The 14,423-nt window shown below is 43.5% G+C and overlaps 3 protein-coding genes across 12 annotated transcripts in view; 2 read left to right on the forward strand and 1 right to left on the reverse strand.

The window, feature by feature from the left end:
- LOC139612045 (NACHT, LRR and PYD domains-containing protein 12-like) overlaps nucleotides 1-14,423 on the forward strand; it is a 606,901-nt gene that overhangs the window by 265,238 nt on the left and 327,240 nt on the right. The gene's annotated exons all lie outside the window — the stretch shown is intronic.
- The window catches only part of LOC139612046 (NACHT, LRR and PYD domains-containing protein 12-like), a 286,486-nt gene that overhangs the window by 202,552 nt on the left and 69,511 nt on the right, over nucleotides 1-14,423 (reverse strand). For all 7 annotated transcript variants that reach the window (XM_071467173.1, XM_071467178.1, XM_071467176.1 and 4 more), the window contains 3 exons: nucleotides 12,379-14,230; nucleotides 8,228-8,401; nucleotides 5,604-5,780 (listed from right to left, as the gene is read on the reverse strand). In XM_071467173.1, coding sequence (XP_071323274.1) covers nucleotides 5,604-5,780; nucleotides 8,228-8,401; nucleotides 12,379-14,230 — 2,203 coding nt within the window. The remainder of the gene's footprint in view (nucleotides 1-5,603; nucleotides 5,781-8,227; nucleotides 8,402-12,378; nucleotides 14,231-14,423) is intronic.
- Nucleotides 1-14,423, forward strand: part of LOC139612054 (protein NLRC3-like) — a 77,110-nt gene that overhangs the window by 24,833 nt on the left and 37,854 nt on the right. The window lies entirely within an intron of this gene.

Raw genomic sequence — 14,423 nt, forward strand, 5'->3', positions numbered from 1 at the left:
CAGGTGAGCAGGTGAGTGTGAGTGAAGGCCGGTGCAGAAACCGTGGAGCTGCTTCACTCTGTCCTGACACATGAAGACTGACAGACTCTGCAGGACAGGTGGTCCCTCTGGGCAGCAACAGGTTAAACTTGGCTCTAAAATGTTTTTCAATTCAACTTTATTGATATAACATATAGATAACATACATAAAATATGTCCTACAAACACTTTGGCCAAAGTGATTCAAACAGGATTAAAACAGCACAACAACAAAAAACACTGAAAAGACATCTAAAAGAAAGGTAGTGGAAGAGCTTAGTGATCTGCATGGAACATAAAACCAAAGAAAATCTCATGTCACAACTTTACAGTCGTTTCTGAAAGGTACAGAGAATCACAACAGTCTAAACAGGTAGTAATAAAAGTGTGAGTGAGGATTCTGAGTGACTCTGGAAACATTTCTTATTTCTTCCTCTAAAGATCTGAGGCTAAAGTGATCCCAAATATGTGATTAGTGTTTTCATTTGTTTGCTGAGACCAAACACAAAGTGTAGATTTTCTCTTGCTGCTTTTAAAAGGTTTTTACACATCCATGTGTTAATGTTAGTGAGACAGGTGATGAGAGAGAGCAGTGCAATGGAGTCATTTGGGGAAACAGAGATGTACAATTGTGTATCATCAGCGTACAGATGACACCCAATATGGTGATGGTTGATACTGTTTCCCAATGGGAGCAAATATAGTGATAACAGGATTGGGCTGTGAATGGTTCCTTGAGGAACACCATATTCAGTACTGGGGGGCCCCTGAGAATATTCACCATTCCTACGGCTGTTTCATTAAATAAGAATAAATCAGACTAAAACACGGTCAGAGACCGGCTCATTTCTCATTTACCACTTTGATTACAGCACTCTCTGTGCTGTGGGTTGCTGAATAACCAGATTTGAACTTTTCTAAAATGTTACTGGTTAAATGTGAGTGGTTGATTAAAAACAATTTTCTCTCAAAGAAATGTGTCTGGAATTATTTAACTGGCAGTCCAGATTGATCATTGACATTTTAAAAGCAGTAGGTTTCCTGAGTTCAGAGGACTTTATTAGTCTTGTTGTTCCTTAGGAGAGAGTAAGGCAGCAGATTGGTTGACATCATAGCTGGGAGCCCATGACAGTTTGTGTGTTAATATTTGCTATGCTGGCTCTAACAGAAATGTTGTCTTTTCAAACTGTGCTGAGATTTTCTCAGTTGAAAGTTGAGTTAGACTGAGAGCAGGTGGTGGATTTAAAAGATTATCAACTGTAGAAAAGAAAACTGTGGTTATTTTGGTTTTCTGAATTAATTAATTAAAACCCTATGTTTAAAAATATTCAAGTGAACATGTGATTTGCTTTTCCTCTGTCCTCTCTCACCTTTTCAACAGTTTCTTTTTCCATGGTGATTTGATTTGTGGTGTTTTTTGATCAGGAGAAACTGAATCTAAAGAGAATCTTAAATTATCATTGGAAGCAACAAGGTCATTGAATAAGTCAGTGGTGGATGGAGGAAATGTGTTCAAATGATTTGCTAATTATGGTCATTGATAATGCTGCACTTCACATCAACAGTCTCTGGATGTAAAAACAGTCGTGTTAAACAAAGACAAGAAACAAGTGAAATGCCAACATTAAAACCTCTAGTAAACAAAGCCCAGAGTATTTCTGTGGATCAGCTGTGAATGACAGCCAATGAGAGAAGAGAGGAGATGATGAAGATGATGATGCTCTCACCAGCCCTGGGTTTTACCTCTCAGGCTGAACTACAGTGCATCCAGAAGGTATTCACAGCGCTTCCCTTTTTCCACATTTTGTTATGTTACAGCCTTATTCCAAAGTTGATTGAATTCATTTTTACCTCAAAATTCTACACACAATACCCCATAATGACAAAGTGAAAAAAGTTTGCTTAAAATTTTTTGCAAATATATTTTAATTAAAAAAAAAATAATCACATGCACATAAGTATTCACAATACTTTGTTGAAGCACCTTTAGCAGCAATTACAGCCTCAAGTCTTTTTGAGTATGATGCTACACGCTTGGCACACCTATGTTTGGGCAGTTTCTCCCATTCTTCTTTGCAGAACCTCTCAAGCTCCATCAGGTTGGATGGGGAGCGTCTGTGCACAGCCATTTTCAGATCTCTGCAGAGATGTTCAATTGGGTTCAAGTCTGGGCTCTGGCTGGGCCACTCAAGGACATTCACAGAGTTGTCCCGAAGCCACTCCTTTGTTATCTTGGCTGTGTGCTGAGGGTCGTTGTCCTGTTGGAAGATGAACCTTCTCCCCAGTCTGAGTTCCAGAGCGCCCTGGTGCAGGTTGTCATCAAGGATGTCTCTGTACATTGCTGCATTCATCTTTCCCTCGACCCTGACTAGTCTCCCAGTTCCTGCTACTGAAAAACATCCCCACAGCATGATGCTGCTACCACCATGCTTCACTGTAGGGATGGTATTGGCCAGGTGATGAGCGGTGCCTGGTTTCCTCCAGACATGACACTTGGCATTCAGGCCAAAGAGTTCAATCTTTGTTTCATCAGACCACATAATTTTGTTTATCATGTTCTGAGAACCCTTCAAGTGCCTTTTGGCAAATTCCAGGCGGGGTGTCATGTGCCTTTTACTGAGGAGTGGCTTCCGTCTAGCCACTCTTACTATACAGGCCTGATTGGTGGAGTGCTGCAGAAATGGTTGTCCTTCTGGAAGGTTCTCCTCTCTCCACAGAGAAACGCTGGAGCACTGTCATTGGGGTCTTGGTCACCTCCCTGAATAAGGCCCTTATGCCCCGATCGCTCAGATTGGCCGGGCAGCCAGCTCTAGGATGAGTCCTGGTGGTTCCAAACTTCTTCCATTTATGGATAATGGAGGCCACTGTGCTCATTGGGACCTTCAATGCTGCAGAAATGTTTCTGTACCCTTCCCCAGATCTGTGCCTCGATACAATCCTGTCTCAGAGGTCTACAGACAATTCCTTGGACTTCATGGCTTGGTTTGTGCTCTGACATGCACTGTCAACTATGGGACCTTATATAGACAGGTCTATGCCTCTCCAAATCTTGTCCAATCAAATTAATTTACCCCAGTTGGACTCCAATGAAGTTGTAGAAACACCTGAAGGATGATCTGAGCTCAATTTTGAGTGGCATGGCAAAGGCTGTGAATACTTATGTACAAGTGATTGTTTTTGTTTTTTATTTTTCTAATATTTACAAAATTTTCAAGCAAACTTTTTTCACTTTCTCATTATGGGATATAGTGTGTAGAATGTTGAGATAAAAAGTGAATTTAATCCATTTTGGAACAAGGCTGTAACATAACAAAATATGCAAAAAGTAAAGTGCTGTGAATATTTTCTGGATGCACTGTAAACCTCTGATTGGTGGAGGTCGTTCTGGCTCCTGAAACTCTACTGCCCCCCTCACTGTGTCGGTGAAAATTTAAGTTACATTTGAATTTACACTGAATTATAATTCTGCTACAAACAGCAGAACTAAACACCAGTCAAATATAAGGCTATAAAGAACAGGAAGTAAATATAAAAACATTATTTACCATGCAGAAGGATTTAAAGTACTGTTAATTAATAATTAATTAAACCAATGATACTTGTTGACTTATCATTAAGATATATAGACATGCTCATATAAAAAGGCTGGGAGATATGGCTAAAAACCTCATATCTCAACAGGCTTAAGAGAAGCAGTAAATGTGCAATAACAATACAATACTATGAAAATGTAACAGTAACATAATGAGTAGATTTTAACTTTAACTTACTTTTTCTTTTATCTTAAAACATTTTAACTTCTACTACAGTAAAAAACTTTGTTGGTTTCTATTTGCTGCAGGGGTTGGTTACAAATATTTAGCATATTCAACATTATGAATATGATAATTTACTATATATTCTATAAAGTATTATTGAATACATCAATAAAATGGAGGATAAAAACAACATGTTCCTCCTGTACAATAATATCTGGGAAAGTTCAGCTGAAGAACATGAGGCTTCAACGTCTGAGTCAAACTCATCTTCAGAGTTCAAGTCATTTTACTGTGAAATTCCCTCTTTGTGAAGCTCAACAAGGAAACTGTTCAGAGCTGAACTTGATGAGCTTTAAGTCCAGAGACACTGATGATGCTCTGTCAGATCCAGAGGAACACACAGGGATGATGGTGGACTGGACTCTGTGTGTGACAGTGGAGCTGTTCTCAGATCAGTTCAGACTGCAGCACTGAGAGTCATCTCCACTTCTTCTGGTTCCTCTGTCAGTCACTGCTGGATCAAGCTCTCCTCTCCACTCTCATCTCCCAGTAACATGGACCATTCAGAGCCTGCTTCAAGCTCTGTGGATCATCAAGACACATACACACACACGCACACACACACACACAAACACACAGATCGAGGCTGTCACTGAGGATCACTGCATGAAACAAATGACAGACTGACAGGTTCAGATCAGATATGATGGTTGGACAGATTGATGAATGAGGACACTGTCCATCTCTGTCCATCTCTGAGGCTGTCAGCATGAATCAGCTTTATTCCCTGTACACATGATCACAGCAAGCTTCTGGCTGCTCTGATTGGCTGACCCTCTCTCTGTCTTTCTGTCCAATCCTGAAGCCTGTCCCCGTTCTCCTCTCACAGCTTCACTGAGGAAAGCAGCCACCGAGGAGGTTGGAGGTTCACAGGAAACACTAGATCTTTGCTCTGATACTAACTGTGTTTAGTACAATACTGCTGAGAGCAGCATGGACTGACTCCGCCCCTCTACTGACCTCAGAGTCTCCAGTCTACAGTCTGGACTCTCCACGAGACCACGGAGATCCTTCAGGTCTGAATCCTGCAGGTTGTTGAAGCTCAGGTCCAGTTCTCTCAGATGGGAGGGGTTGGACTTCAGAGCTGAGCCCAGAGAAGAACAGCTGATCTCTGACAAACTGCACCAACTCAATCTGAATAAAGAATCAAAGATGTAGATCAATGATTGATAATCAATCAGATTTGTCCTGATCAATGATCTTTGTCTAAAATGAGTAGAGTGACTTTGTCCTTCTGTTATTGTGGATCTTCATCATGTCAGTACAACACAACATTGTCAACACAACAGTTGTGTGTGTTGTGTTACAGATGAAAACACACACACACAGTTTGATCAAACAGACATTAGTCCTGACACTTCACTGAAATCTACTGAAAAAAAGAAGATTGTTTCTTCACTTTCTTTGAACAAATATTAGTTGTGAGGATCTTGTGTATGTTGTTGTGATAAAAATGAATTGACTTGAACAACTAACACTGGACATTTTCTCCAGTGGATTTAGAAAACATGAGTCCTCTGACTGAGAGAAATACAAGTGTGTGAGCTGTGAAGGTTGAACTGAAGTGAACAGACATTATTCATGACAAGTGAGTGAAATGAGCTGAAACTGAAGAATCATTCTCAGTCTGAGAGAAGAACAACTGGAAACATGAGACAACAACTATTTACAGTGTCATTCATTCATTCACAGTCAATGGATTCAACTTGTGTGTGAAGCTTCATTAGCTGTGGATTCAAGATATAAGATCTACAACAGTGAACTGACCTCAGAGTCTCCAGTCTACAGTCTGGACTCTGCAGAAAACCACACAGACCCTTCACTCCTGGATCCTGCAGGTCCTGGTTCCAGCTCAGGTCCAGTTCTCTCAGATGGGAGGGGTTGGACTTCAGAGCTGAGCCCAGAGAAGACCAGCTGGTCTCTGACAAACTGCAGTCTATCAATCTGAATAAAGGATCAAAGATGTAGATCAATGAGTGATAATCAATCAGATTTGTCCTGATCAATGATCTTTGTCTAAAATGAGTAGAGTGACTTTGTCCTTCTGTTATTGTGGATCTTCATCATGTCAGCCTTCTACACACATCATCCAAATGTCAGCACAACATTCATACAGCTGTTGATGTGAACACAGGTTGATCAGCTGCTGCTGACCTCAGTTCAGTCTGTAATCAGAGGAGAATCAGAGGATTCACGTCTGTTTAGTCTGTTCCCTCTCTGACACTACAGACATCAGCACAGAAACAAAACACTGAGGACGTGAACAAACAGTGAGAACTCAGTCACACTGTTCAGAACAAACATGGTGGAGCAGCTTCAATGTTCCAAAGTCACCAAACAACTGCACAATGTCACATTTACAGGAGGAGGGAAAAGATTTCTCTGTGTCCACATCTTTAAAGAAGAACTTGTGTTACTGTTGAGAACTTGAGGAGGACGAGTGCTCGGCCTCAGTCTACCACCGGTGTTACAGCCCATTCTGTGAGCCGTCAGATTCTGTGACCTGCAGCAACAACCAGTTCACCTTCAGGTAACGTTCAGAGCCTCCTGCTGGAAAACACCACAGATTTATTCAGCTGATCTTCACTGAATGAGGAAGTAGAATTCATCTGATTTTCACATCAACCCCCCAGTGAGGAGCAGACTGAGTGAGGACGGGGTTAATGAAGGTCACAGAGCAGAGATCAAACCTGTGCTCACAGTCCTACAACCCTTCAGCTCAGCACAACGTCCACGGTTTAGGTCTGATAGTTGATGAACAGAGTTTCTCTGAGTGTCAGTGTCAGTCTGCTCTGGTAACTGCTCCTGAACCACAGTCACATGACCACTTGTGTTATTCATGTGATTAGAAGAAGCTCCATTCTTCAAGATCAAGTCTGACCTTTTGTTGTGTTCACACACAGTCAACTAGATATGACATGAAGGACACCTGGAGCGCTTTGAGTTCACAGTGCACAGGTTCAGAGAAGCACAACGTGGACTTGAAGAGAACAGAAGTGAGAGCAGCTCAGTTCAGGTAACAGGGAGCAGACTGATCTGCCAACAAAACCCCTACAGCCAACCTCCCCTGGAGCTCAGCTTTCAGAGCAGGCTCCTCTGCCTCTGCTGCCAGCTCTGTGTATCTGAGCTGTTTCCTCTCAGAGGCCGTTTCTCCTGCGTCCTCCCATGGCACTGTCAGCTCCACAACATACACAAGCTGCTGTGTTTCTGACCACAACACAACATCTGCTCTCAGATCAGTGGCAGCTGTCTCCTGAGGAACTAGGAGCTGTTTTCCTGGATCTCCTCTGATTGGCCAGTCCCTCCCTGCCTTCAGCTGCATCACGCCTGTTCAAAGCTGCTTCCTGAGTCCTTCACCCTCACCAACAAATCAAATCCATCTTGTCTCCTTCTGCCTCCAGTGAGTTCACCTCTGAGCTCTGACTCTCAGTGGCTGCTGGGAGACACCTCAGCACCTGCTGATGTCTCCAGGTGTGTGGGCCTGGAGACAGGCTTGTTTTAGCCCCTGATAGAAGGCGCCACATGAAGCTCCACCTGAACATAGAGGACATGTTGGCTCCTCACCTGTTTATTCACTATGATGTTGGGGAGGTGGGAGCTGCTCATAAACTGCTCCCAGCATCAATCTAATCCTTCCTGCCTCCATGTCCCAGCTGAGTTTCCTCTCTTCTCCACTTTCCCGCCTCAGCCACTGGCCCTGCTTTGATCTGGTTTGTGTTGCTCTGAATCACAAACACTGTGACTGCTCTCATCCAGGGGCCGAGTGGGACCCTTCATTTTACCTGGAGATCACCAGTCCCAGCTGTTAATAACACACAAAGACAAACAGCAGCTAACACAAGCACAGGGCTGCTGCCCAAAAACTAGCAGCTAGCTATACTAGCCACATTTAATATGAGCTGAGCTAGCAGCTAGCTACAACGCCCCTGCTTAGCATTTCAGCTGCCGGCTCTTTACTGGATGTTGAATCTCTCTGTTATTGTGGAACATTTCTCTGCTTCCTCCTCCAGTATTTGTTCTTCTTCATTCTTTTCTGCTCCACCTTTCTCCTTCTCTTTCTGCTGCTGCTTCAGAAAGAGAAGATCTGCAGGCCCCCCACACTGCAAATATAGACTTGGTAGCGTGTGACGTGCTGGGAGAGACAAGAGGCTGTGAGGCTCAGTTCAGGCTGCAGGATGGTGCAGCAAGGTAGACCACTTTAATATAACACAATATCATTAGTCTACACAATAATCAGTCTGGCCCCGGCCCCCAAACGGCCCCTGGGGATTCTTCTGACCCTTTTAAATCCTCAAATAGAAATCCTGAAAATGAACCAACCAATGAAAACCTGGAACTTCACAGATTTGAACTGAATATAAAACTACAACAGCTCCAGTCAGTGAACTGACCTCAGAGTCTCCAGTCTACAGTTTGGACTCTCCAGTCCAGCACACAGCTGTTTCACTGCTGAATCCTTCAGGTCATTGTGTTTCAGGTCCAGGTGTCTCAGATGGGAGGGGTTGGACTTCAGAGCTGAGGACACGACTTCACAGTGAGTCTCTGAGAGTCCACAACCACCAAGTCTGTGATGAGAGAAAATATAAAATGTGTATAAAATCAGACAGTTTGTAATAAAAGACACTGAAGTTAAAATGCATCTAATAGAAAAGATGATGATGTGATGAACATCTGCTCTTCACATCTGTGGCTCAGCTTATCTGATCTGATTGTGTTTGACATGAAACAATAATTCTCATCACTCTCTCTCAGACCTGCAGAGTTTCATGGGAATCTTTGTTGTGCAGATGAAGGAGGGAAAATGATGTTACATTTCTGCTTCCATCATATGATTTGATCCAGAGTCAGAATCTTGTTCAGAAAAACAGTTTTATTCTCCAGATTTTTTAAACTGAGTCCAGATTGCTTGGCTCTGCTGCCTCTCCGTAGAAGTCAACACACACCACTGCATAAAACACATCTGGCTCATTGTGGTGAATCAGTGGCAGCGCCCACGTTGATCCATGAACAAACTGTCCTCAGTAAAACACTAGTGATCAACACTTAGTGGACTCTACAGTTACAACCTGGAAGCATCTGCTCCGTGCAGCAGCAGAGTCTGATCATGTGGTTTTCACAGAAGGTCCTCACAGAAACATGACACTGAGCTCTGGTGTGTAGAAGAAGACTGAATCCTCCCATTCTGCTCTGATAGATTCACACCTGTGTTCTTGGCTGAAGCTGAACATTTCCTGATACGACTCTCCTCTACAGCAACAAGAGAGAAAACACCTGGGACTTTCTGTCTCATTCAACACAATCTATGGAAAGACTTCAAAGCTCCACAATGACACTTGAAAAAACACAAGTTCACTCTTCAACATGAAAAGTTCAAAAATCAATAAAGCTCAGCCTTGATCAGGTCAATACACTCAGGGGTTTACATCTCCACTCTTGGTCTGCTTTGACCAGTTGAGTCATTTCACTGATGTGATGACTTTTCTCTGCTTGTGCAGCTGTTACATTCTGTTTGATCAATTCAATTCAATTCAATTCAATTTTATTTGTATAGCGCCAAATCATAATATACATTATCTCAAGGCACTTTACAGGGTAAGGTCAAGACCTTACTTTGTTACTGAATAAACCCAACAGTTCCCACAAAGAGCAAGCGTTTGGCGACAGGGGGGAGGAAAAACTCCCTTTTAACAGGAAGAAACCTCCAACAGAACCGGGCTCAGGGTGGGCGGCCGTCTGCCTCGACCGGTTGGGTTTAGGAGAAGATAGAAAGAGGGGGAGGGGGAGGAGAGGGGAGAGAAGAGAGAGAGAGAGAGAGACCAGGAACAGCTGTGTCGGTAATGGTGTTATCAATAATAATGACAGGTAACAGTGGTTAATAGTAAAGATGAGTAGTGGTGGATCTGGATCCTGCTGCTCCCGGGGCAGAGATACCTGCAGAATGAGGACAGAGAGAGGGAGAGAGAGGAGAAGCACAAACTACAGGAGAGAAAAAATACAAAGTTAATGGCATAAAGTAGTCGAGAGAGAGAGGGGGAGAGAGACAGAAATAGAGAGAGAGCGCCCAGTGAATCATGGGAATCCCCCAGCAGTCTAGCTCTATAGCAGCATAACTAAGGGATGGGTCAGGACATACCCGAGCCAGCCCTAACTATAAGCTTTACTAAACAGGACAGTTTGAAGCCTGATCTTAAAGGTAGAGAGGGGGTCTGCCTCCTGAACCCACACTGGGAGCTGGTTCCACAGGAGAGGAGCCTGATAGCTGAAGGCTCTGCCCCCCATTCTACTCTTACAAACTCTGGGAACCACAAGTTGACCTGCATTTAGAGAGCGAAGTGTCCTATTGGGAAAATAGGGAACTATAAGCTCTCCAAGGTACGATGGTGCCTGACCATGAATGGCTTTGTAGGTGAGGAGGAGGATTTTAAATTCGATTCTAGAGTTTACAGGGAGCCAATGCAGAGAGGCTAACACAGGAGAGATGTGATCTCGTTTCCTAGTTCCTGTCAGTACTCATGCTGCCGCATTCTGGATCAGTTGGAGGCTTTTTACTGAATTTTTGGGACATCCTGACAATAAAGAGTTACAGTAGTCCAGTCTTGAGGTAACAAATGCATGAACTAGTTTTTCAGCATCCTTTAGACATAGAATGGGTCTGATTTTAGCAATATTGCGCAGGTGGAAGAAGGCTGTCCTAGAGACTTGCTTTATATGTGAAGTAAAGGACAAGTCCTGGTCAAAAATGACACCAAGGTTTCTGACTGTAGCACTGGAGGCCAAGGTGATGTCATCCAAAGTCAGTATATTATCACATAGTGTGTCTCTGAGGTGTTTTGGGCCAATTACAATAACTTCAGTTTTGTCTGAATTTAAGAGTAAGAAATTAGTGGTCATCCAGGTTTTTATGTCCTTAAGACACACCTGAAGCTTGGCTATCTGGTTAGTCTCACCTGGCTTCATGGATAAGTACAGCTGGGTGTCATCTGCATAACAATGGAAATTCATCTGGCGCCTCCTAATAATGTTTCCCAGAGGGAGCATATATAGACTGAAGAGCATTGGTCCTAGCACAGAACCTTGTGGAACTCCATGACTAACTTCTGTGATGATAGAGGAGTCATTATTAACATGAACAAACTGGAGTCTATCTGACAGATATGACTTAAACCAGCTTAGTGTGGTTCCTTTGATGCCGACCATATGTTCTAGTCTCTGTAATAAAATCTTATGATCAATGGTGTCAAATGCGGCACTAAGATCTAGTAGGACAAGTACAGAGACAAGTCCATTGTCTGAAGCTATGAGGAGATCATTGGTAACCTTAACCAGAGCTGTTTCTGTGCTATGATGGACTCTAAAACCTGACTGAAAATCTTCAAACAAACCATTCCTGTGCAAATAATCACATAACTGGTTTGCAACAACCTTCTCAAGGATTTTGGAAATAAAGGGGAGGTTGGATATAGGTCTATAATTGGCTAAAACATCTGGATCAAGAGTAGGCTTTTTAAGTAGAGGTTTAATTACTGCAACTTTAAAAACCTGCGGTACATAACATCATGAACCATTATCCCATCAGTGTTTGTTGTTACCACAGTGGCTGCTGTTCAGCTCCACTTTTAAAGCAGCTTTCATTGGAGCCCACTGTTTTTGTCTCCTGTGATTTAAAGGGGGGGGGGGGGCGTCCCCTAACATCCTCCATGCTCATCATGACTTCAGTCATCTCTGGACAATGAATCAGGTCTTAAACAAACTTTACTAAACACCTGCTAGAACCTGCTCATTAGAGCTTCACTGCATTCACTGTTCACTGTCAAACACTGATGACTGTTGTCATAGAAACCTCATGAGTCCTGAATACAGACCTCCACAGATTCATCACTGCTCTCCTGTAACACTGTCACAATGGACAGTTTCAACAAAGTTGAACCAGAGACATCTTCTTTTTTCATTCACACATTCCTCTTCCTCAGAAGAAACTGCTGCCTACATTACCCACAATGCAACTCAACCACCAACCCTCAGCTGTTAGATTAAGGGGGACTACAGAGATCTGGTGTCATCTTCAGACTTTGCCCACGCTTCCTCAGGTGACATCACCTGAGGACATTTATCAGACTGCACAGCTGGAGACACTAAAGGTTTAATACTACTGTTTTCTCAAATGCAGGAGTCCTCCCCAACACCTGGAAACACCTGGAAACACACTGAGGTGTAAGATCAGTGGAGCTGCTTTAATTAGTTTGATCAGGTTTTAATTAAACCAAAAAGACTCAAAACAACACAGAACATTAACAAATCAATGAAGCATCCAACAATTATTACAAATAAACAAAACAAGTGTTTTTATGAACTTAACAGCAACAATCACAACCAACTGAAACATCTACATTTTGGTGCTCACAGCATTTACAACACCTCCAGAAAAAAACACAACTGACCTTTGATTGTTTCAAAGTAAAACTAAGAATAATGAGAATAAATGAAAACTGTGTTCTGAAAACTACTACTGATTGATAATTATATTGATCATGTCTGGACTCACCGAGCCTTCCTGCAGTTCCTCACAGCTGGGATCAGTCTCCGTCGTCCCTCCTCTGATGTGTTGTACTTGTCCAGGTCCAACTCATCCAGAACCTCCTCTGACATCTGTAGCATATAGGCCAGAGCTGAGCAGTGGATCTCAGAGAGTTTCTGCTCTGATCTGGTCTCTGACTTCAGGAACTCTTGGATCTCCTGATGAACTGAGTGGTCCTTCATCTCCATCAGACAGTGGAAGATGTTGATGCTTCTGTCAGGAGAGATTTTATCACTGTTCATCTTCTTCAGGTTGTTGATGGCTCTCTGGATGGTTCCTGGACTGTTCTCTGTCTGACCCAGCAGACCTCCTAAGAGTCTCTGGTTGGACTCCAGAGAGAGACCATGAAGGAAGCGAACAAACAGGTCCAGGTGACCATTTTTACTTCTGAGGGATTTCTCCATGGCTGCCCTCAGGAAGACATCCAGAGGTGGATGAATGTTTCTAAACATCCCAGCAATCTTCTTTAAAAAAGGCTTTGAGGTTGACTCTCTATGTTTGTTGTCTTGTCCCAGGAAGTTTTCCAGGACCTCTGTGATCCTGTTGGTGTAACAGTGGAACATGTAGACTGCAGCCAGAAACTCCTGAATGCTCAGATGAACAAAGCAGTAGACTGTTTTCTGGAAGATCACACTCTCTCTTTTGAAGATCTCAGTACAGAGTCCTGAGTACACTGAGGCCTCTGTGACATCCAGACCACACTGCTCCAGGTCTTCTTGGTAGAACATGATGTTTCCTTTCTCCAGATGTTCAAACGCCAGCCTCCCCAGCTTCAGAAGAACTTCCCTGTCAGTCTCCATCAGCTCCTGTGGACTGGTCTCATGTCCCTCATCATACTTGAGCTTCTTCCTCTTTGTCTGAACCAGCAGGAAGTGTGAGAACAGGTCAGTCAGGGTCTGGGGCAGCTCTCCTCTCTGCTCTGTAGTCAACATGTGCTCCAGAACTGTAGCAGTGATCCAGCAGAAGACTGGGACTTGACACATGATGTGGAGGCTCCTGGACTTCTTGATGTGTGAGATGGTTCTGCTGGACAGCTCTTCATCACTGGATCTCCTCCTGAAGTACTCCTCCTTCTGGGCGTCAGTGAAGCCTGGTACCTCTGTTACCCTGTCAACACATGTAGGAGGGATCTGATTGGCTGCTGCAGGTCTGGAAGTGATCCAGACCAGAGCCGAGGGAAGCAGGTTCCCCTGGATGAGGTTTGTCAGCAGCAGGTTGACTGATGACGTCTGTGTGACATCAGACACAACCTCCCTGTTGTTGAAATCCAGTGAAAGTCTGCTTTCATCCAGGCCGTCCAAGATGAACAGAACTTTACAGACAGCCAGCTGCTCTGCTGTGACCTTCTGTAATGTTGGATGGAAAACATGGAGCAGCCTGAGAAGACTGTACTGCTGCTCTCTGATCAGGTTCAGCTCCCTGAACGAAAGCAGAACCAGCAGACTCAAATCTTGGTTCTCTAAGCCCTCTGCCCAGTCCAGACTGAACTTCTGCACTGAGAAGGTTTTTCCAATGCCAGCGACGCCGTTGGTCAGAACCACTCTGATGGGTCTCTGTTGGTCAGGTAAGGCTTTAAAGATGTTGTGGCACTTGATTGAAGCATCATGGAGGGTCTTCATCTTGGAAGCTGTCTCCAGCTGCCTCACCTCATGTTGGGTATTAACCTCTTCACTCTGTCCCTCTGTGATGTAGAGCTCAGTGTAGATCCTGTTGAGGAGGCTTCCACTTCCTGTTCCATCACTTCCTTCAGTCACACGTTCACATCTGCTCCTCAGACTGATCTTATGTTGATCTAAAACCTCCTGCAGACCACTATCTGCTGAAAGAGAAGAGACAATGTCAGACTGAAGAAAGAGAATCTGAGAATCTGCTGATTATTTTCATCAGCTACAGAAAAACTAAAGAGCAGCAAAGAAAAGCTTTTTAATGTTGTGCTTTTTAGAATCATCTGAAATGTCAGTGCTGTGTGATAGAACAACTGACACTGGAGAAAACAACAGGTCCTGGTTTCA

Source organism: Trachinotus anak, unplaced genomic scaffold (genome assembly GCF_046630095.1).
Source record: "Trachinotus anak isolate AG129_WGS33_773 ecotype Australia unplaced genomic scaffold, CSIRO_AGI_Tana_v1 ptg000030c, whole genome shotgun sequence".
Classification (NCBI taxonomy): Eukaryota; Metazoa; Chordata; class Actinopteri; order Carangiformes; family Carangidae; genus Trachinotus; species Trachinotus anak.